General features: G+C 32.9%; 1 protein-coding gene across 1 annotated transcript; it reads right to left on the bottom strand.

Moving 5' to 3' along the window:
• Positions 1 to 15053: 15053 nt before the first annotated feature.
• LOC100797079 (COP9 signalosome complex subunit 6a) lies at positions 15054 to 25572 on the bottom strand. The gene is made up of 9 exons (XM_003522790.5): positions 25034 to 25572; positions 24672 to 24760; positions 20166 to 20259; positions 18309 to 18370; positions 18121 to 18199; positions 17594 to 17686; positions 16672 to 16772; positions 16060 to 16115; positions 15054 to 15423 (listed from the first exon to the last, which is right to left on the bottom strand). Exons 1-9 carry the CDS (start codon positions 25332 to 25334, stop codon positions 15342 to 15344), a joined length of 957 nt encoding a protein of 318 aa, XP_003522838.1. The 5' UTR covers positions 25335 to 25572; the 3' UTR covers positions 15054 to 15341.

Here is a 25572-nt window from a genome sequence, read left to right as displayed (position 1 = left end):
CATTCAAGTTAACTACCCATTTTTGTCCGCCACGTTGCGTTATAGGATTGAAGGTCTCCTCTACTTCAAACCTTGTCGAGTGGATATCATACACGCGAACGATGTGCGAACAAGCTTGTTCTTGATTTTTCCTAAGTTTTGTAACAAGCTTAGAACAATAAACTTGGCCTTCTCTTAATTGTCTTTGGGCTTGGCGACCACGATCAACAAAGTACTTTCGGCACCTACTATATGTTGACTTGACCAACGCTGTTATTGGAATGCTGTGACAATCTTTCAACACCTTATTCACACATTCTGATAGGTTGGTTGTCATGTGACCATATCTTCATCTAGATGTATCGTAAGCCATGCTCCATTTTTCCTTTGAAATGCGATCAATCCATCTTGCTATGGCTGGACTCAGTTGACGAAATTTTTCTAAGTTTTGATCAAACACATGCTTGCAAGGAGTGTACGCTGCATCAAATTTGTTATCATCAAAAGTTATACGTAGACATCAAACTCAAATTAAATTAATGTATAAAATAAACCTTACCCAATTTCTTGAACATCTCTTTTTGTTTCGCGTTGTTGAATTTGCAATTGAAATTGCTGGCTATGTGTCGCACGCAGTACACATGATAACCGTGGGGAGGTTGCCAACCAAGATGTTCGTTAGCGACAACAGACTTTATACTCGCGTGACGATCAGATATTAGACAAATTTCATTCTTATTTGTGACATGTTCACGCAAGTGGGCCAAAAACCATGACCATGCTGTTAGCGTCTCGCCTTCGACCACAGCGAATGCTAGAGGAAGAACACCACCATTTCCATCTTGCGATGTGGCCATTAACAGGGTCCCACGGTATTTGCCGTATAAATGTGTGTCGTCAACTTGTATGATTGGCTTACAGTACTTAAAAGCCTCTTTGCATTGACCAAATGTCCAAAATACTCGATGAAACAGACGATGTTCGCGACTTATCCTATTACCAACAATAAAATCGTCATGTAGTATTTGAAAGTAAGAGCCAGGAGAATGATTTTGCATGTGTGTTAGCCATGACGAGAGTTTCGCATACGACTCTTCCCAATCGCCATATTCAATTGCAATCGCCTTTTGTTTGGCCATCCATGCTTTTCTGTATGAAACCTTATAGGAAAATTCACTATTTATCCTTTCTTGAATCAAAGAAATTTTTATTGATGGATCTTCTCTGATCATGCCTGTAATTCAAATAACAAAATCAAATTACAAATTAAAATAACAAATAACACAAAAGTAGGATAATATGAACATAAAAAACGTACCTACTACGCAAGTCGCAATTAAATTTGAATCAAGCTTCTCATGGTCTTGTGTCATAGTCATATTTAGACATGTGTGCGGTCCACCCCATTGTGTCACTTTCCATGCATCAGTTTTTTTGGATAAAATTGCCCTCATATAAAAAGGGCAAGGAGACTCTTCGGTGTTGTTGGGGCAACAAACGATATATTTGTGTGATTTCGTTTCAACAACCTTAAAAGTTTGATGCACCTTCATCACATATTGTTTCAGTGCATTTTTTACCGCATCTTTACTGTCAAAATCCATGCCAACATATAATTCTTGTCCAACATTAAAAGTCGTTGGCATGTCCAGACCACAAATCTCTTCCTCGTCCGGATGACTCCAATTGATATTATTATAATGCATAGCATCATTCCAAAATGGATTTTGAATTTGTGGTACACCTAATAATTAAAAAAAAAATAAATCATGTCAACAAACTACTCCTATTTAGCTACCATTAAATACAATTCTCATAAAAAGATAGATGTATAAACCCTAATTTTGTATTTCACAAACATTTACCTTCGCTTGGGTGAACAATTGAAACTGGTTCAACGATGTCAGTGACTTCATCGTCTGTATCAGATATTCCATCATCACTATCATCTTCATCGAAAGACTCTTCAACGTATGAGTTAGATGCAAGGTAATCATCATCATCATCATCTTCATCATCATGTAAATTGCTTATATTTCTTGGTAGTTCCGACTCATGATGAGATTCATTACATCCACATGACGTAACAGAATTTGCAGCATGAAACATCGAACCACCTGCAACATCCTTTTCTACGTACAATTCCAGAACTGACATTTGTTGTTGTTGTTGAAAACTTTCGATCATAGTTTCAACATCTTCGTCATCACAAATTTGCAACGCAACATATTTTCCTGAAACTAAAAATCTACAACTTATAGTAGAAATAATTTCATTATTTTCTAACTTTACCTTATCTCCAATTTTTTTTTCAAAGCATTGAAACTAATTCCGCGTTTAATCTGAATGGCCTTTTTACTGCCTTCAAATATTACATCATCATTATCTTCATATACTCTTCCGTTGAAATACAACACTGTAATAATTGAATTCATGATATACCTACATCATCAAAATTAAAAATAATTAATCATAACAATAGTAGTTTTAAAATAAATAATTACTCATACTAATTTTATAATAAAAATTCTAATTAAAAAAATTAATTCACTTAAACTTTAGCTTCAGATATTAGTCTAACAAATAAAATCATTACTTCAATTAAATATAAAATATTTATTTGCTTCCTCTATTAAACTTAAACTACACATTCATACTTTATTCTAAAAAAAAGTACTCTAATTAAATAATTTATGGAAAATTCCTCAACTTCAAAAAAATTCCAAACAGACACAAAATGGAAGGGTTATAAATGAAAGGATTACACTTAAAAAAATTTCAGACGGCACATGGCCAACACGCCTAGGCGCCCCAATATTTGTATCTTCGAAGTCGTTTTTCAGTACTAATTAACGAGAACAACTTACTTTACTTAACTCAAATGACATATATTCGGTAACGAAGGATATATCATATATATACATATGAGAAAATTAGTAGGAAAGTATATTGTCTATATATAGCAGTGGAGGAGACAGACAAATAAGGGCGTAATTTTTTTTCCTCCATCTCCACTTAATAGTCTCAATGGTTAATTAATTAAATTACATGCACGTATATGTAAGGCAAAAAATACTCGGTGAACAACTAATTAGAAACTTAGTGAGACAAGGAGATAAAAGAAATATATACAATTCAAGTATAATAACTAATATGATATATGTGATAAAAACAAAGAGATACAAAATTAGTGACTGTTAAAGAATTAATTCAACTATATTTTTTAATTTTCTGCACTAGTGATTGCTTGGAGAGATAAAATATTCATCTATTATTTTTCGAAAACTTGACAAGTATTAGAACTGATCTAGTATAAAATAATCTAAAATTCCAAGTAAACTTCTTTTAAGATTATTAAAAATCAATAAATTACTAATAAATATAGTAACGAAAAATTGTTATTCCCATGTTAGTAAATTTAAATGACGGGACTTTTAAAATTGGTAATATTTTTGTTGTTTTTATAATTAAAATTACAATTTCTTTTTGTTAACTTATACTAAATTTTATTACAAGTAAAATAAAACTTCGTACTCAGAACACACCACAAAATACTTAAGAAATAGCATGTAATTATTTTTTGTCTTAAATTAAATTATATGTCAAATAATACTTTAGACGCAAAAACCATTAACAAAAAGGCTTACAAATAATTACTACTAATATTTTTTAAATTTAAAATGTAATTTACAAAATTAATACACTTAAATTTGAGCTTCAAATTTCATTCTAACCATAATATTTGTTACTTCAAAATAAAAAATTTGTACATCATAAATAAACAAAATGAAAGAAAACTTTAATTAAATAAATATAAAACATCCTTACTATAGAATCAAACTTCAAAACTCTTTCTTCCTCTTTCAGAATACTCTCTTCAGTCTCAAATTTATGTAAGTGCAAAGAATGATTGAAGTTTGCTCTATTTAAAGAAATTTTTTAGCAAAAAAACTACGTAGCAAATTTATACACCATTATTAAAGTAACTCTGTATGGTCACCTCCTAGATGCCTAGCTCTTTAATATGATGCATGCATGTGATTTCTAATTTCCCTATGCAAACAGTGCGCTATTCTCCTCCCTAGCCCTGCATAAAAAAAATTTTCAAGTGCATGTGAACCCTAGCTGCATCATCAGGCTTGAGTCCCATCATTCAGCATCACTCTCTAAGCTTCAGTCCCATCTGTCCACGTAGAGTGGTTTAAAATTATTATTATTATATAGAAAACTGTATGTTTGATTTATGGAAAAAAAAAAGTGTAAGAAAAGAAAAATAAGGAAGGAAAAGGAATAGAAAATATATAAATGATTTTTTTTTCAAATTGTATGATAAGAAAGAAATAAAAGATAAGAAAATTAGTATTGTTCTCTTCTTGTATAGTTGTATAGAAAGAAGAATAAAAAATGTGTTTAAAATTATAAAACAATTTAAAACAAAAAGATAAAAAAATTGAGAAAAAAATTATTTAATTTGTGCATGAAAGAGTTTTTTCTATTTTCCATCTTCTATGTTTGAACAGAATAATTTAATTTTTTAGTTTGATTCCCACAAAAATGTTTTCAGTCTTTTAAATAAAAAGCTAAACCATGAAAAAATAATGAGCCTCACCTTTTTCGTTTGCCTTTTCCTGCTTCCACATTTTGGGAAAAGAAAGACTAGAACTAATAAAGCTTCCAATTTGCAAATAATAACGTAACAAATAATAACGTAACGTAACAGGAGAGGAGAGAGAGACATATGCCCCTATCCCGCCAGCTCCAAAGGCGGGACTGCCCACGTAGGCATGTCCCGCCAGGAGAAATGGCGGTACACGTTTTGCCCCTTACCTGTCCCGCTGTTGCGACTGGCGGTATCCACTATCCCGCCATTGGCACTGGTGGTTCAAGCTTCCCGCCAGTGTCAATGGCGGTATCCACGTAAAAAACGAACCCCCCCTATAATTTGTTATAAATGAGACCCCATTGTGTAAATAGTTTCTAAAAGAAACCCTCTAAAGTAAATTTTCCGTAATTAACGTGGCTTCCCTGAGCCTATAAATGCTAGCTAGTCTATCTGCATCATTCCCAAAAGAAAAACACATTGACTATTACCAACACTTCTCACACTATGACTAACTGGTTTTCTGGAATAATAGAAACAGTAGCTATGTGTAAGCAACTTTGCTTTGGCGGTTCTGTACTTGGGCTATTCATGAAAGCTATATTAATTGTTACGATTCAGAAACAGATTCCTAGAGTTGGAGGACTAGGGGCCTCCTAAGAGAGAAAAGGTAAGGAAAGGAAAACTGTATTTCTTCTTATTCTCTTTTCATTGCCTCATTACAGCCTTATATATCTGATACTGTGACTTATTAGCATGTGAAGCATTTAATTTCCTTCCACTTTGTTATTAGCAAGCATTCTCATGAGTTTGGCTTTGCCTTGAGAAATCAGTAGTACTGCTTCACTAAGCACCGGATATGATGCTGCACATTGGTTTTCAAAAAACAATTCTATTACCATAATTTATATCTCAAAGTTACTCTAAATTGTGCTAGTCGGATTAAGTGCATGTTTTGAGAACTCAAAAAGTACTATTATTTCCAAAGCAATAATTTATTTTTTCTTCATTTTGTGCGTTGAAATTCTGAAAACTGAAATAATAGAATATTTACTTTAAATGAAAATTTTACATTCCTTTATTTTTTTATCTTAAATTATCGTATTAGGATCTGATTATTTACTTTTTATTCTTATGCTTCAATAAAAAAAACTTTCAAATTATTTTTTAACTAATAAATGTGAAAAAAAAACATTTTATAACAATCTAACAACAAAAATTTTAAGGTATCATGAATAAATTAGGAAGAAGAGAAAATAGATGTTAAATTTCTATTTACAAATAAAAAAATATTTTATTAAAGAAAATAAGAAATAAAGGGAAAGCTATATAATATGTTTATTTAGAAAGAAATCATAATAAAATATTTATTTTATCTTCCTTTATATTTTATCTATAATTATCACTGGGATTTTATTATTTACTTTTTATTCCTATGCTTTCATAGAAACCTTTTAAATTTTTTAACTAATTAATGTCAATGAATAAATAATTTTATAACAATATAAAAAAAAATCGGCCTATCTTTTCATGAAGAATCTAGGAGGAAAATGAAAGACAGTTCAAAATTTTAGTTAACAACCAAAAAAATTATTTGCTAAGAGAGAATAAGGAATAAGAGAAAAGTTATCTAATATTGTAAAAATATATGTTAATTAATAGAATATTTACTTTGAATTAAAATTTCACCTTTCCTTTTTATCTAAATTTATCACTAGGATTGTACAAATTACTTTATTTCATTCCTATGCTTTTACATGTAGTAAACTTCATAAGAAAAGTTTAACGGTTAATATCAATAAATGAATAATTTTATAACAATCTAAAAACAAAATGTTACTGTATCTATTCATGAAAAAATTAGGAGGAAAAGAAAAGAGCGGTTAATTTTTTTATAAATGCAAAATAATTTTTTTTTCTACAAACAAACAAGAAAAATCGAAAAGTGATATGATAATTTTTATAAAAAATCTCAAGTAACAGAATGTTTTCTGTAAATAAAAATTATACCTTCCTTCCTTTCTTATCCAAAATTATTACTAGGATCTTATAATTTTCCTTTTGTTCCTATTCATTCATAGCAAACTTTTAAATAACTTATTGACTAGTTAATGTGAATAAATAAAATATTTGTTAATAATCTAAAAATAAGTATGTGAGGTATCTTTTGGTGAAGACATCAAGAGGAAAAGGAAAGAAATGTTAAATTTTATTTATAAATAAAAATAATTTAATTCTAATAGAAAATAAGAAATAATGGAAAAGATATAATTTTTCTTGAAAATAAAAACTCTAATAACAGAATATCCTTAAATGAAAATTTCAATTTTCTCTTTTATCCAAAATTATCCTAGGATCCTATTATTTACTTTATATTTCTATGCTTTTATAGCAATTTTTTAAAAAAAAATTATCTATTTAACGTCAATAAGTAAAATACTTTATTGAACAATATATTGGATTCTTCAAAAATATTAGAGAATGTCTATTGACAAAGTTATAAGATTAAGTTGAATGACTTCACAATTAGTATGTTATATGAACCCTCCTCGAACAAAAACAATTTATCTTATAATTTTATTGTATGAGTTGATCATATCTATCACCCATGGTTGTAACCAATGTCCAACTTAGCATATGATATTACTCATTGTTTTTTACATTCTAAAATCATTTTTCCCCTAATATTATAGCAGTAGGTTCTAAACCCACTTTGTCCATGAGATTGTAAGAGTTGTTTGCTCTATATAATAATGTTTATTCTTTGAGGATTCAAAATTGATAAAGCAATTTTGAGATGATTGGATCTCTTTTTTTGAAGATGATGCTCTTTTCTCCCTCTTGCCTTGACCTTTTTTCTGCCACATAATGACAATACCTAGAGCCATTGGTTGGATCTCACTTAACCCCGATGTGTCTTTGTCAACTCATCTTTGCTACAACCTTGCTCTTGTGCGAAGAAAAGTTGGATCTTGATGCATCTGGACTACAACCTTGATTTTACATGGAGAGTTCTTTTTAGATCTAGTGTCTATAGTGTTACTCAATTAAACCTCTTTACATTTTATCCTTCAATTTGGTATTTGTTGCTACCATGGTTGTTGAAATCAAGATCTTACCTAGGATCAAGAGTGGTGGTGGGGATGTGATTTGGATCATAAGATCCAACATTTTCCTACCTAAAATACTTATATATAATATATAACTTTTATTTCTATTTTTCTTTATTTTTTATATCATATTAATATATTCTTTGTTATGTTTTATTTTTTTGTTAGTTAATTACATTTATAATACTATTATATTCATTATTACTCTTCTTCTTTATTTATTATATTATATGTAATATTTTGCATTTAAAAAAACTAAATTGGACTCTAATTAAGGCCTAACAAATCAAATTTAAAAAAGAAAAAAAAATTGGCCCAATTCCCTTGAAACCCTAAGACCCACCAATTTCTCTTATAAATGCTAAGTGTCATCAGCCGTGAAAGTCCAAGAACAAGTGCAACCCTAATTCCTTATGGTAGACAAAGAGCGCAGATAGAAGAGTACTAGGAGGCCAGCGGCTTTGAGAACAAAGGTTGTTTGACAACAACACAAGTTGCAACACTATATCCAACAATGACATGAGGAATTAGGGTGGATAGGATCACAGATCCCACATGAAAGAGTGCAAATTTACTCTAATCTCACACTCCAACAATCCCAACAACGATGCAATATATATGTTTCTTCAAAAATCATTGAATCAAACGTCATACAATTTGGACTATGATTCCAACATCATTGGCTACTACACCAGATAGAGCAGTGATTCTAGGTGACAGTTGTTGCCTTAGTGACAATCTGGATCTAAATCTCACATCTTGACTTCAACACTTCATCAAGCAATTCTCCATTGAGGTAACATTGTTTTGATAACTTAATTATATACTTTAAATTTTCCACATTTTAATCCATGTATTTTATTTTTCATTTAGGTAATCTATTGCTTTTGAGTGATTGTTTTATTTATATTTTTTTGGGTGTTTAGGCTTCGACAAATACTTTTTTGTGGTGATTTGATTGGGATTTTTTGGAGCATTGTTTGTTTTTCTATTGATTGAGTGGCTGTTGCAACACAAGATGGAACAATTATTTTGAGAGATGGTTGATACCTTAGTGGTAGAGTGATCTGGACCTACTTCTCCCTCACTCAATCTTCCATGCACTCACTAGGGTTCCTTTCCATCACTCATAGATTTGACAACTTCATCGTGCAATTCTTCGTGGAGGTAACACTATTTGATACTCAATTGTGTACTATGAATTTCTCCTTTCTTTCATGCCTTGTATTTTTTATTTAGGTAATATATTGTTTTTGACTGATTGATTGATTTTTGTTGTGTTCTGGTTTCAACAAGTCCTTTGTGTTGATTTAATTGGGGACTTTTTTTGAACTATTGTTCCTTGTTTTGTGCTTTGGTTTGGATTTATGGTGTGAGAGAATTTTGTTTTGGAAACGGGCATGTATTACATCAATTCTATTTAGAAATGATGTAACAAAAAAAAGTTTACATCCACTCTAACAATTAATTAAAAAAATTTAACATCTTGCATTGGCTAGTTCGTACATGCAATGTCGAAAGCCTTTAATAACCGACATAATAAGGGAGATGTAGTGGGGTAATTACGTGTGTGTATTCTAAAAGCATATTTTTGAAAATATTTTATATATGAGGATAAAATAATAAATATTGATATTTAAATTACATAAGTACATAAAGCTAAAGAAACATGTCTTTTAATTCTAATGCTAGATATACATTGCATGACAATGCCATATATAGTCTTAAGTCATGTCTTAGTTTATGTATATGGTTTGGATAAATAAAATAATTGTATATGAAAATGAATAAGAGCATAAAAACAGGAGGATGAATAGCAAAATCATTGCTTTTGAGCAAAAAGGAAGGAGAAGGAAAACCATATTGAATAAGCCAACCATGACATAAAAAAACAAAGGAAAAGATATCAAACTTTTGATTTTGCTTAATTGGTCTTCGAATTAGAATTCCACTCTGAATAAAATCATGACAAGACTGATGAGCTACGTTGTCAAACGAAGAGTATGAACAAACCCAATTACAAAACAATCAAGAAGTTAATGTCATTAACTTGGCTAGGTTTCATAAGTTGATGATTTCATTTTCTTAATTTTTTGTAATTATGTCTCTCTCTGGTCTTGATTTTATGAATATAGCTCGTCTTCCTTATCGTGATCAGATTCAAAGTTGAATTTAAATATGCAGACCAATTTACCTATATCAAAGGTTTGGTGTTTTTTTCCTTTATTTTTCTTGTCATGGTTGAATAATTCAATATGTCTTTCCTTCTCCTTTCTTTTTTGGTCAATAACAATGATTATACAACTCATCATTTTCTCTGTATGCTTTGATTCATACACACACACACACACACACACACACACACACACACACACACACACACACACACACACACATATATATATATAAATTATTACCTGTGTGTAATCTAAAAGCATATTTAGTGACAAATACTTTTTATATGAGGATGAAATAATAAATATTGATATTTAAATTACATAAGTACATAAAGCTAATGAACACATGTCTTTTAATTCTAATGATAGATATACATTGCATGATAATGCCATATATAGTGTTAAGTCATGTCTTAGTTTGTATATATGGTTTGGATAAATAAAATAATTGCATATGAAAATGAATAAGAGCATAAAAAGAGGAGGATGAATAACAAAATCATTGCTTTTGACCAAAAAGGAAGGAGAAGGAAAACCATATTGAATAAGCCAACCACGTCATAAAAAAACAATGGAAAAAGATATCAAACCTTTGATTTAGTTGAATTGGTCTTCGAATTAGAATTTGACTCTGAATAAAATCATGAGAAGGCTAGTGAACTATGTTGTCAAACCAAGAATAGGAACAAACCCAATTACAAAACACTCAAGAAGTTAATGTCATTAACCTTGCTAGGTTTCATAAGTTGATGATTTCATTTTCTTAATTATTTTGTAATTAAATCTCTTTCTAGTCTTGATTTGATGAATATAGCTCGTCTTCCTTATCGTGATCAGATTCAAAGTCGGATTTTAATATGAAGACGAATTTAGCTAAATCAAAGGCTTAGTGTCTTTTTCCTTTATTTTTCATGTCATGGTTGAATGATTCAATATGTCTTTCCTTCTCCTTCCTTTTTTGGTCCATAACAATGATTATACTACTCATCCTTTTCTATGTATGCTTTGATTCAATCTCTCACGCGCGCACACACACACACACACAAATTATGTAGAACATTATTTTTTTTATTAAATTTTTTAAATATTGTCACCCATATTTCTCATTCCTTTTCTTTTTCAAATCTTTCTCAATTATGTATTATAAAATAGAAAGTTTTGAAGGAGAAAAGGAACAAGGGATAAGAGGTGGGAATATTTATCTAAATTTTATAACAAAAAATAAAAAGGGATTTATCTAATTATCATGAAGGATATGTTTAACAATTGCCTACAATATTTTTTTTGAAAACTAAAAAAAGTGTAAACTTAGGGAAAAAATGTATGAAATAACATTAAATATCTTCATCCTTACTTCTTATTCCTTTTCTTTTTCAAACATTTCTCAATTATGTATTATAAAATAGAAAGTTTTGAAGAAGAAAAGGAATGAGAGATAAGAGGTGAGGATATTTAACTAAATTTAATAACAAAAAATAAAAAGAACTCTATCTAATAATTATGGAAGATATGATTAACAATTGTCTACAGTCTTCCTTGAAAACTACAAAAAAAAAAGTAGGGAAAAAATGTATGAAATAACATGGGCCCAATCAAAACTGTTATGAGTGCTGCTAGGTGCACCCAGCAGTATTGTTGGTGCACCCAGCAATTATGGTGAAAAGTCCTTTAAGCCCTTACTATTTTTTTAAAAAAAAATAACTCTCTCGCCTCTCTCTCTCTCTCCCGCGCACTCTCTTCTTCTTCCTCCAACGGTTCTGCTTCTTGAGTTTTCGGCTTCTTCAGTTTTTTTCTTCCTCCCGCGCAGCTTCTTCATTCTTCTTCTTCGCTGCCAGTCTTCTTCTTCTTCACCGCCATCGCCGCCATTGTTGCCGTGTTTAGGAGGAAGGTGTGGGTCTTCGCGTTTGTGGTGTGGGTCTTCACGTTTGTGCTTCTTCTTCGCGTTTCTGCTTCTTCTTCGAGGTAAGTTTGTCGTTCGGGTTTTGGTTTTTGTCGGCGATGGTAGAAAACGCTGTCGGGAAGTTGCTGGGTTGTTTACGGATCACTTGATCCGTAAACTACTCGCAGCTTAATTTTATTTGAAAAATTGCCAATTATTTGATACATTGTGAGTTTTTTTTGAAATTAGGAATTTTGGTTATTAGGATCAGCTCTGAATGTATGCTAAATATTTGATAAATATTGTCATTTTGGAGAATATCTACTATTTCAATTTGATTTAATGCGAATATGTAATTGTCTTTGATGTAATTGCCACTTAGAACTGAATGTGGTATCGGAAAACTGATTCAAACGCCTAGACAACCTCAGCAAATTAAGTTCAAAAGTAATATGATTAGGACAAATCCCTAAAACTTGATTAAATGTTGATCCTTGAGAGAAAAAGGAAAATGGGAAATCATTGCTACACCTAACTCACCTGCCTAATGTCTATGAATTTCTTTTGCTCCCTCTAAAGCTCAAAGGCCTGCAATCATTTCATTCTTCAAAAAGCAGCCCAACCTCCTTTGCTTTGAACAAAGACACTGAATTTTATTCATGTCTTAAAAGGAGAAAACATTCATTATCCGGTGGTCACACTACTAATAATTTACGTCATTTACCTCAATATTTGCATAATAATTTGTGTAATCAGTTTGTTTTGTATGTAACAGGAAGTTTGTGATGATATTGCTGAGAGGTTGGAGCGTCATCTGAGTCTAGGGGTGGTCACGCCTGGCTCATCGACACATGAGGTGGTCGAAGAATGCCTCAGATTGGCCAGGAGTGTGACACAGGACCATCTAGTATACGTTAGGTGTAGACGCAGGCGGCGCACTGATCAGGCATAGTTTATGTACATATTTTATATTGATATTCCTTATATATACAGATATTGTACATGAACTCATTTCATGAGTATTGTTGGTTTTATTTATTTTCATTACTAATGTTAGTTTTATTTATTTTCATTGATTGTGTATTCCATTTGTGTTTATATACGCGCGTGTTATTAAAATGGTCTAGTTAACTTAGTTTACCAACTAATAAAAAATAATTTAAAATATAACTTTAAATATAATTGAAATAAAGAAGTTGAAAAGGGTGTAAAAAAAAATTAAACAAAAAATGGACATCATTCGTTATCTAAGATCCTTATTTTATATAACGTACTAATATTTTTAAATTCTCTTATAATTACTATTTTCCTACTTATACTAATGATCATGTAAAAAAATGTATTATAAAGTAGTTAGTATTTTAATTTTTAATATAATACTAATTATTTTTTATATTCTTTATAATATTAATAATGATATGATTAATTATAAAAATAAAAAATAAATTAATGATGATAATATTAATTTTATAAAATTATTATTATCTTTTATGTATTTATTGATTTTTATTAATATGTATAAAATAACCTTAAACAATATCTTTAAATATGTAGTTAATAAATTATTATTTTTCTTCTTACGGATCAACTTGATCCATAAGAGAAAAACTAAGCAAGGACAATTTCGCCATTTTTATAGAATGCTGGGTGCACCAGCAATAATGCTGGGTGCACCTAACAACACTCTTTCCTTTTCCGATCTCTCATGTCCAGACTCAAATTGAAAGTAATCATTATTTCTTTTGAGAAGACTCAATCCATATTCATAATATATCTTATATTAATTATTTTTAGACTAAAATACCCTTAATCAAAAAAGAAGTTATAATAACAAACAAGTGGAAGAGAGAAAAAAGGAGTATTAGCAAATAGTAACAATGGTAATTTAAAAAAAATATATAAATTTAAAATATTTATTATCATCGATTAAATTATTTTTTTTAGTGATGCTAAATTAAGACATGAGGGAGTATCAAATACAAAATGAAGAATGAAATCCACTTTATAACCAGGTTTCAATAAATGCTACATTATAAATTAAAAATTCTTAAATAAAACATAAATAAATTTGCTTTAATATATATAATCCCAATCCAATAAGCTAGATAAAAATACAAAATTGTTATTAAATATAAATTGTATGTAAGAATGATCACACTCAATACGTAAGAAAAAAAATTGCAAACTGAGACAAAATAAGTAAAAAAAATTATGAAAATATGGAGAGAGAGAGAGAGAGAGAGAGAGAGAGAGAGAGAGAGAGAGAGAGAGAGAGAAATAGTGAAACCAAACCAATTCATTCAAAGTTTCAAACTTTTTGTGCATTTGTACGTGATTATAAACCCTGGCCTCACGTGAATTCAAGGTTAGTTTCGACTAAACCTTTAGAAACCAAAAAAAAATGACGATTATTAAGCATTTAAGGCTTAGCTTTGGTGTCACTGTGTCAATGAGTTGAAGGTTAAGGGAAAATTACAAAGTTCAATTTCACTGCACAAAATCTGCAAGTTTTATAGTATAATTTTTTTTACTTTTAATCTCTGAACTGAGATTAATCCAAAGGCCATTATTGTTGCTGGAGAGAAAGCCGATGGAGAGGATCCAAATTTCAAAAGAACATTTCCTAAGACGATGATAACCTATACAATAAATCCTTAGGTGGCGAGTTCGCAATGAAAATAGAGCAAAAAAAAAAATGTTATAATCCTTTGGGAACTTAGTGCTAGAATGTACAATTAATGGATTGGCATTTAGAACTTCGAAGGGAAAAAAAAAATCAGACATTAACGAAATAAATTGTATCTTAGAATAATGGATCATTAAAGAAAGCATGAACATGTACATGTAAGCCTTCAAAAGCATACTTTGTAGAATCAATGATATTATTCTTTTTCATTCTTTAGTTTGATTTAAAATATTAAAAAATAATTCGATTTATTACTAACATTCAAACATAAAACCTATTTTATATAACCAATTATATCAATAATTAATAGTTGAAATAATCTTTCCACAATTAATCTAATCAAAGAAAATATATTTGATTCGAGATTTTCTCAGTTTTATCTATTTATTTATCTATTTCATAAATACCAAGGGAGAAGTGACATAATGTTGGGTCAGAGTTTTTAAAAAATTGTCAATTAAATAATTACTGCTTTGAAATTTTAAAACCATTTTTCTGGAGTCACACCGATGTCAACAAATTCCCATGACACTTAACCTAGTAAAAGTTCTATTCATCCAAGACATGCAAAAAGAATTTGGCCACAAAGCACGAAAATGAAGGATGGTGACTCAACAAAGAATCACAATGAAACTTCACATCATGTCCTTGAACTCTTTTGTCCCCCTCTACATCGCAAACTTGTTATAGAAATGCAAAAACAAATACCATTTTCTCCTTTTTCTTTGGAGGGGGCAGTCATATGGTGACTTGCCATTTTTTTCCTCTCCATATTCTCTTCAAATCAAAGCAATACTATGCTTCAATAACATGTGCCTAACCAGCAAAGAGTTATATATATATATATATATATGCCTAGTTGGAAAAGTGCCTTGAGGATGTCCGCCAGAAATAAGCAACCAAGCAGCTCTCACATAAAAGCAGTTCGTCCACCCCTTCTGCTATGCCTATCATACGCAATATTAAATTTGTCCACCAGTTCATTCATAGCACTACACCAAGACAAAAGACAAAAAAGAATATATATCAATATCATAAGCATTTCAAGGTTACACTTCTGAACTAACATAGTGTTCACATTTCTTTTCTTGAAAAATATATGTAAACATCTTGGGAAACATGGAGATAATATTACTGTCAGCGGGGCAGTCAATCCCAACCCACCAGTCAACATTTTCTATATAGTAAAAAGTGAAGAAATTGTTTAAGATCATTAGACAAGACTAACAGGGAGGATTTACGCACGATTGGATGTAAGTTCAAAGTTCGAAAATAATGACATAAAAGAATCCATTCATATATATAAACTGAAGACCCTACTCAATTGACTCAAACATCCTCCCCCAGCAAGTATCTCTAACAGAAGAAGCTTCTTATTGTCCTTCTGAATTGTACAGGTACAGCGAAGGCAAGCAGAGCTAAATGGAAGAAAAGCTTACAGGAATCTCTGGTTGTGGTGTTTCTAACTATTTGCTTCATTAGATAACTATCAAAATTGGCCCCACCACACTTATTTTCAAGGAAGTTTGGCTAAAAGAACACTATGAGCCTTTTTGTTATAAAAGGGGGAAAAAAACAAAAATTACAAAACCTGGAAAAATAAAAACAAGACAAAAAGCGCATAATACCTTGAGCAGTTGGTCAGCATTGCCAGGTAACTAATCAATAAGGTGTCATTGTACTCCTACAAGGAAAAAAGATGTTGTAAGCTAAAGAAAAATTTACATAAGCATTTATACTTCCTTAATTACGATATTAAGCTCACAACATAGCTCAAATTTTACAGCAATATGAAACCTTCGACACAACCAACTTTAATATCATTATTTAGCTATATAATAAAATTGCATAGAGCAAAGAGTCCTCATATAATTGTACCAGTGCCTAGTGTACATTAATCACATGCATATTACACTTAATACCTTTCGCACATTATATAATTACTGCTAGCCTGGTGTACTTAATATTAATACAAAGACCTGCACCCGTAGCTTTCACTTCTTCCAAATATGTTTTATAATTAGGATTTTGGAAGCCATAAGGTCCACTCTCTAGAAGGGTCACTCGTCACAGTTCATGATGGTTGCACAAATAATTCCAAATAAGAAAGTACAAGTCTGAAACCATAACAATGGGAACCAAGTTAACTGACCCTCTTTCCCCATTTTACATGCAAAGGCTAATTTCAACACACAACAGGCATGCCATTAAGTCCAAAATTCAGACCAGAACACACTCACCATCAAGAAATCATCTTGAAATTTGCCAGATTCAATAGCAGGCAATCTTCTCAGGAGACTTGACACTTGTCTTAATAGTGAATTCTCGCAAGGAACATCACCTGCTTTTAAACAGTAAGGTTAATGATCTTATTTATTGGAGTTTCAATATATGAACATGTATAATTTATAGTTGAAGCGCGAAAAGGAAATGTTGTTCACGGAATCACTGAGCACGTATTATATTGTTTTGAACCTGTGATTTGGGGAATATAAACATAAATACTCAAAACCATGTGATGCTGCTGAAACAGGCTCTGACTTTAAAAAATCATGTTTAAAAAAAATCAAATAATTGTTTAAGATTTTCATAAGAAAAATGTTTTGGTGCATTTCTCAAGTTAAAAAGAGGCCTTTGAGAAAGAAACTCAACAGAAAGACACCTCATAAAAGAGTTTATTTCAAAACTTTAGAGAATTCATGGAGTGGTCATATCATAATTCATAACAGAGTATCTAATTTGCTAAACTTGGGGGAAGACATATACAAAGATATACGGCAGTTATAACTATAGAAAATTCTACTACTGTGATTCACCTAAACCCTAATCATTAATCATCAATCTATTATAATTTCAATCAGAATCTGGTCTCAAACTTATCAAGCTAATCCAGCTTATAATTATATGCCAAAGATTTTATTTCAAATCACCCTCTTTTTGCAATAATAAAAAAATATATAATTTGAAACTTAGTCAGACACTTAAGTATTACTTTTATTTATTTATCTCTTTAAACACTATTAGTAAGGAATTAACAACTTGAAAAGCTTAAGGAATTGACATATCAAAAGAATAATATTTTTTATAAGACTTGGAAGATTTCTAATAACAAATAATATTTTATTTTCAAATGCTATTTTTGCAGAAAGGATAACCTCATACCTTTTTGCATTGCAAGAAGATAGTGATGTAGCACCTTTATTCTGCTATGAAGCATTTTGATGGCACTGTGTATTCCAGTAAGGTGAGCAGCCACTGCATTAAGAAAACATGGAATATTAGATACATGCAATACAACTAAAAAAACCCACACCTTACCCCACTAGGTGGAGTCACTTACATGCATCAATCAACACCATTGGGCTTTAAAAAAATCTAAATTCAATAAATTTTGATCTTCCTCTACTCGTTTTAATTTGAATATCTTCCAATTTAAGCTGCTTTACTTACTGAAACCTTCACTGGCTTTAGTCAAATTCAACAAAATTTCATGTTTGCTATTAACTGCCCAAGACAACCCTCCCCTATTATTCAAACTCATGACAAGCTATATACAATTCAATAGAAGAATACAACATAGGTATAATTACCTGACAATCAGAACAGAAATCAAACACTTCCCCTACTCCAAAGGCTTAATGAAAGATAATAAAGATATAATGCAAAGAAGAGTCTAGAAAAACACTTACATTGTGTAGCAGCTGAACCACCATCAGATGGCTTAAGATGAGCAACATGATCAACTGATATTCGTTCTGCTTCAACAGTCTTCAGCAAAGCATGAGGAGGGAGAGAGAAGGGAATCCAAGTGAATCAATTAATTGAGAAACAGTGATTTAAAATGTGAAAAGGGATAGCAGAAGTCATAAAACCCAACCTCAATAGTATAGCTTGAGCGAACAAAGATAAGTTGTGGAATCCCATCTATGACATGCAGTTCTGTATTGTAATAGCCAGCACCAGCAATAACACAATTAATTTCCTTAGTACAGTAAGCAGACAAAACAACACCAAAAAATAAAGTGTTGGCTATTGTGAAGTCATGAGCTAATAAGAAATCTAGGATAGATTTATCTTCTACATTTCCTTCTCCTAGATCATAAACCCCATATGAACCCTCATATCCTCTAGATGTTCTCCCTACATGACCATTTAGATCCCCTCCTAAGAAAATCTTATTCTCGTAATGGTATTCCCTGTGGACTAAAGCTTCTAAATCCTCCAAAATTTTATTTCACAGTGCTCTTCTAATCATACCTGAGGTGTATAAGTACTCATCATATCGAAGGTCTCCCCTTCCACTACAAGCTTTAGAACTTGATCCAATCTCCTAACCTTTTTACATCCACAACATCACTCCTCCAACACTTTTCTACAACATGATAGCTGAATTGGGATACAAAGTGTGAATCAGAAAGTGACATGTTAGTCTCAATAATTTTAATTTTAGTTTCAAAGTATCTTTATTAGAAAATATCATTATTTAAATTTAATAAGAAAATAAAACTTGATTATAATAAATCTAGATTTTACTTTCGATTTTTTTATATTTTGATTAAAAGAGATTAGAAAAGTCTTATGATTAAAAGTGACCAATATAACTGACGGCCCAAAGTTACCTAACGGCCCAAAGTCATGGTCTTTGTCTTGAACACAACAAAAGTTACCTGACATACTAAAACAATTCAGAATACGCTGTCGTTTAGGTTTAGGTATGTGAATCTGGTCATCCCTCTTCTCAGCTCACTACCAGCCAGTGAAACCATGAGTGGAACAGAAGATGTAGAACTGCAGTGCAACCCTGTGAGCCCACTCCGCCTAAAGGAGAGGTGGGTCGCAAAAATGGAGGAAGGAGACATGTGCTTTGTCTCACACAAAGGAGATAGCTTTGTTCTTTGGAAATTGCTTCTTGGGGGGAGCAGATCAGCTGTTTCCCCCCATTTTTACATAAGATTTCACAAAAAATAAAGGTTTTTTTAGGGTGCGACCCATTTTTTCAAGAATCAGACGATTCACACAAAGATCACGATTCTCGTGCGATACGAACGATTCAGCTTGCAATTCAGATACAAAAACAATACAGAACGATTCGCGTCGCCAGAATTGTGAATCGAATCGAATCAAATCACTTGTATCCTATCGTGAATCATGTGATACTTACTACCATGTTCTACAATTATACCCACCCATTTCTTGATTAATTATGTCAGTGTACCCCAACTTATAACTAGATGTGTCTTGTCCCTTTGCATTTTCTTCTATGATTCTATCCAATTGGTTTCTTATGGACACACAGAATTTATCCTCCTAATCAGAGTGTCTACTATTTCCATTGATATACCTGTTAGTGCAACTACATTCCATGTTCCAAAACGAATCCTCCTCCCATGAACTAACTCCTTTACCCACAATTTCTCACAAAAAAGCAGGACCCTTTGCTTATTTTTCACTACATCTAGGTGTCAATGCAGTGGATCATGTTCATTTAACATTGTGCTTAAACCATAAGCAAATAAAATTTATTCTTTTAAGCAAATACAATATCCCTCCCCCATACCTTCGCATAGCGAAGAGCCTCTGGGCAATGGGGTACGAAGTTTTTATTAAAAAATAAAAGAATGGAAATACAGTGCAAGTAACTAAAGTTCTTTCCTTGTTAATGTTTTTTCATTTTTGCAACTGTGGTTGAAAAAACAATCACATACTAAATAACACAATGATGGAGATTACGTACCACTTTCAAAAATACTGACAGGTAGATCCTTCTGAGAATGATTGATAGAAGGATTGAGAAGAACATAAACTGGACTTTCATTGATATCCATCAACTGTTACAGCAGAGGTCCAGATATAATCAGAAACTAAAGATTCTTGAACTTGAATGTATTTGATTTCTGAATAAATCACTGAAAGAGAATTTCAGATGAACAAAGGCACAAATTTGTAAATTATGTAAATTGAAATCTAAACCAGGGAAATATCATTAAACTGTACAAAATAGAAGCTATAATAAAGCATAAAAGGAAACTACATTAAACATAGTGATAACACCATAGTTGTCAATACCGGCGTAGCGGAGCAGCCGACCCCAAAAGTGGGATAGCGGGATAGCAGATAGTGGGATGACCGCTATTCTAATGTTTTTTTATATATGTTAAATAATTAATAATATGTATATAGGGGAATCAAGCTCATGAGTCATACCATGAAATTATGGGAAAGAGTGATCGAACGGAGATTAAGAAAGGAGACTCAAGTTACTGAGAATCAATTTGGTTTCATGCCGGGAAGGTCGACCATGGAAGCGATTTATTTATTACGGCGGGTGATGGAGCAATATCGCATGGCCCAACAAGACTTGCACTTGATTTTTATTGACTTGGAGAAAGCGTATGATAGAGTGCCTAGAGAGATTTTGTGGAAAGCTCTAGAGAAGAAAGGGGTTAGGGTTACATATATTCGAGCTATCCAAGATATGTATGATAGGGTATCGACTAGTGTTAGGACACAGGGTGGAGAGTCAGACGATTTTCCCATCACAATTGGTTTGCATCAAGGGTCAACCCTTAGCCCCTACCTTTTTACCTTAATTCTGGATGTCCTCACGGAACAAATCCAAGAGATAGCGCCGAGATGCATGCTTTTTGCAGATGACATAGTCCTCCTTGGAGAGTCGAGGGAGGAGTTGAATGAGAGGTTGGAAACTTGGAGACGAGCTCTAGAAACACATGGCTTTCGCCTAAGCAGAAGCAAATCGGAGTATATGGAATGTAAGTTCAACAAAAGAAGGAGGGTTTCTAACTCAGAGGTGAAAATAGGAGACCATATTATCCCTCAAGTCACACGGTTTAAATATCTTGGGTCTGTAATACAGGATGATGGGGAAATTGAAGGGGATGTGAATCATCGCATTCAAGCAGGATGGATGAAATGGAGAAAAGCATCGGGGGTGTTATGTGATGCAAAGGTACCGATCAAGCTAAAGGGAAAGTTTTATCGGACTGCGGTAAGACCGGCGATTTTGTACGGAACAGAATGTTGGGCGGTCAAGAGCCAACATGAGAATAAAGTAGGTGTAGCGGAGATGAGGATGTTGCGGTGGATGTGTGGTAAGACTCGACAGGATAAAATTAGAAACGAAGCTATTAGAGAGAGGGTTGGAGTAGCGCCTATTGTAGAGAAGATGGTGGAAAATAGACTTAGGTGGTTTGGGCATGTAGAGAGAAGACCGGTAGACTCTGTAGTGAGGAGAGTAGACCAGATGGAGAGAAGACAAACAATTCGAGACAGAGGAAGACCCAAAAAGACTATAAGAGAGGTTATCAAAAAGGATCTCGAACTTAATGATTTGGATAGAAATATGGTACTTGATAGAACATTATGGCGGAAGTTGATCCATGTAGCCGACCCCACCTAGTGGGATAAGGCGTTGTTGTTGTTGTTGTTGTATATATATAAGTTCAAAAACAGAAAAATAACTGAAAACATAGTTACTTAAACAAAAGTTACAAAACATAAAGTAAAAAGTCAAACAAATAAAGGGCTTAAAGCCTTAATCCCTCTTAAGCTAAATCATTAGAGACTTACCAATATTTTTATTCTAATGAAAGAACTTAAGATTTTAATTTAATTTTAACAGATCTTATTTTATCTCTCTAGCTGTGACTCCACATGCACCACAGAAGGATGAAATCTAGTTACTAGTAAATGACTTAACACCATATACACATCTCATTAACTTATCACGTTATTATTACATATATTTAGATTTTTTTTATAAATTATATTTTTAAATATTTCATCCATTAATCTGTCATTCATTATTTTAAATAGATACAAATTTTAAAATATAATTTACTAAAAAAAATATACACATCAGGGGACGTGTACGGTAAGTCAATGAGTTGTGAATATTATTGTAACATCATAATTTAATATTAATAAAGTAAAAATAGGAACTAAAAAAAACTCTAAAGGACTAAAATCCTATTTCACAGTGATGTTCACTGTATAATGATTATGCGTTCCGTGGCATCAAGGAACACAAACTCTCAACGAGTTTCTCTCTGTCTTGTCCAATCCCCTGCCCTCACGCCTACCATTGCCATCTTCACTTCCCCAGTCCCTAAATCAGCTCAAGCAAGGAAACGGTGTCGCAGAGTCGCTTGGGAAAGAAAGGTACGAACAGTCTCGCAGACTCGCAGCGTGCTCCTGGGCGTGGTGGAGGTGGCGGCGCTCGTGGCGGCGCTCGCCGGTGTCGCAGCCTCGCAGGTGTGGAGAGCAGCAACGCGCTAGGATTTTCGGAATTTCCACGGCTTCAGTGTAGTGGCGCGAAAATCCAGTCCAGATCCCGCGCCGCTCCGCTGCGATAGCAGCCGCGCCAACAGCGACGTTGAACCGCGCCGCTACGTCCATTCCCGTTGCGGATGGGGGCCATGCCGCTCTGCTCCGCCGCGATAGCGGCCACGACGCCCACGATTGACAACATAGGATAACACTTTGTAATAACAGTGAAGTAAGGTCTCATAACAGACCATAGAGCATGAAAATCGCACACTAGGAAACATAGAAGGAAAAAATAATACAAGTTTCAATTATATAAATTAAGCCCTTCACATCTGCTAGACGTAATATCCATTATACAAGAAGCAAATTTACTAAGAACAGGTGCCAAAGGCAGTAAGTAACCTAGAAAATGAACAGACACATGATCGGCTACTTCCTCACCATATATAAATATACATATACATAGCTATACAATTGAAAATAACTAAATTTCTTGCTCTTGAATACAGAATATTATAGTGAGGCTAATGGTCTGCAATGGAAAAAGCGACAACTCATAATTTGCATATGTTATAATTTATAAACTTTTCACACTAAATAACCCTTTTTCTTCAGCTTCCAATGAATTTTTCCATAAATATTATGATGTAGAGTTAGAGATCTAAACAGCCCCACATTTCAAAAACATTTCCCATTAATTAATGCACTAATATCAGCAACCAAAGTATGTTTGACCAGAGATACTACTACATCTAGACCTGGAAAAGTTTCACAAGGCACATCAGAAAAAATAGATGAGCTGTGATCAATTCTGCTCTGAGAAGGGGGAAAGGAAGTCAATAAAGAGAAAAGGAGTTGGGCCAAAATAGTGCTGTTAAATAATGGCCACGGCAGAATGGCGTGTAAGACTTTTTGCCAATTGTCATAGGCAATATGTGAAGGAAGACATGCCATAAGGCACAATGGCATGTTCATATGGCGGAACTTCAGCCTTCTGCCATGTTCCGCTATCCGCCATTGATAAAACTAGGCCAAAATCAATGGTTAGTTTGGAAGAGGTGATGCTACAGAAGCCATTAAAAAACTGAGGAGCATACAGATATTCCATCCACGCAAAATATGTTGCAAGCTCCAAGGGATGACAGACAGTTATGAAATGGTCCCCAAACACATTGTCAATTAGTAAGAAAACCAGGTAAAAATTGACAGTCAAAGGTAACAAACTTAGTTAGGATAAATCTCCCAAGAGGCAGATACATGGTAGTCAAATAAACCAAAGCAGAAAAGCAACTACCAAGAGGCTAATGTGAAGACCAAGAGTGATAGTCCCAAACCTTAAGTAGCAATGAAATTCAGAGAACAGGCGGAAAGAATGTTCAGCACAGAGATTTCGGTGTTAGGAAAAACATTGAGATCAAAAAAAAAAAAAACTTGAGGTGGCACTGTTCCTAATGGTGTGTAGACAAGGATCTTGAAGAAATAAGAAAGAAAGGAAAAGTGTGTGATTTGAGAAGAAAGGAGCTATGGATGCCACAGTGAAAAGAAAGAGCTGACTATGGAATTGAGTCCTTCCATTGTGGGGAGAGGAGAACAGGGATGCAAAAAGCCATATTAATTCTACATGGTGACAACTATTTTAACCAGAATAAACTTTCATTTGCTTCCTCCTTAGCCCATCTTAATCTAGAGCTTAACTCTCTTTATCATATGCTTCTTCAAAAGCATATATCCAAATAAAACAATCTTCAAGCAAGCAGCTATTCCTCTTCCATGTAAATTGAACTCGAACAATAACACTCCACATCTAAAGTCCTCATAAGCATCAAAACCTCCTCATTTCACTCCTTCATCATCTAAACAATTTACTAAAATTCCCTCATGAACCTAAAGCAACCTACCAATTCTATTCACAGGCATGCTTACATTAAGACAAATTGCAATAACGCAAACTTACAGCTTTGTGAATATGCATGTCTGATTCCTCTGCATCACTCCCAGTCGAATACCACCCCAGTATATAGAAGTGCGGGAACACCTTCTTATCTGAAGAAAAAAAAAAAAATCAGCTTCCAATAAAATCAACACCTCCAGAAACTTAAATGAATAAATAAAACAATTTTGATAGAGAGAAAAAAATAATGCTTAAATAAATAAAACCGAATTTCAGAAATTAACGCCACATCGAAATTATAAATCAAAAAGGGCATTGTTAGATCAAGGTCGTTCAAGGTTTCAAATTGCTGTCAAATGCAGTCACAATTGCATAAAAATTGAAATTAAAAATTGAAAAAGTTGAGAGAGAAAGGAATACTGAACAGAGTTCTTGCTTCTTCTCGAGGAAGGTGCGATCGAGGGAGTGGGAGGAAGGATCGTAGAGGAGTTCGAAGCTGTTGAAGATCTCCACGGTGCGGCCCTTCTGGACCCCTATGACGCAGCCATAGACCCGCGGGGAGAGCGGCGAAACGACGCCGTCGCCGCCGTTGGCGTTGTTGTTGTTGTGCGGTGGCGCGTGGGTTGGGTTCATCTGAGACTTGACCCTGGTGTAGTGGTCCGAGATGTTTACGATCACCAGAGGGTGCAGCTTGAACGTCAATCCGCTACTCGATGAAGAAGCCATGACCAACGGAATGAATCAATTTGGGGGTTTAGGGTTTAACGATTCAAATTTAATCGGAGTTTAGGTTTGTTAGGGTTTCTTCTTCCTCAGAATTTACCCCCCAAGTAATATCAATATCATATCATGTCATATCACACACTAGACAGTGAGTGAGTGGATAGATATGACGTTTTACAAACACTCTTCTGTGCTTGTGTCGTGTTGATGGCTACTATACTACTACTGTCCCATCTTTTGA

The sequence above is a fragment of the Glycine max genome, chromosome 4 (genome assembly GCF_000004515.6).
Source record: "Glycine max cultivar Williams 82 chromosome 4, Glycine_max_v4.0, whole genome shotgun sequence".
Classification (NCBI taxonomy): Eukaryota; Viridiplantae; Streptophyta; class Magnoliopsida; order Fabales; family Fabaceae; genus Glycine; species Glycine max.
The sequence above is the reverse complement of the archived record's forward strand: the minus strand, read 5'-3'. Positions and strand labels throughout refer to the sequence as shown.

What these genes read in the sequence shown, in the direction of transcription:
- LOC100797079 (XM_003522790.5), bottom strand. Translation starts at nt 25,334, where the DNA reads ATGGCTTCTTCATCGAGTAGCGGATTGACGTTCAAGCTGCACCCTCTG. An exon ending in CGAGAAGAAGCAAGAACTCT is followed by an intron (nt 24,761 to 25,033) that starts GTTCAGTATTCC and finishes TTTTTTCTTCAG; the next exon opens with ATAAGAAGGTGTTCCCGCAC. An exon ending in ATGCTGACCAACTGCTCAAG is followed by an intron (nt 15,424 to 16,059) that starts GTATTATGCGCT and finishes GTCTTGGTGTAG; the next exon opens with TGCTATGAATGAACTGGTGG.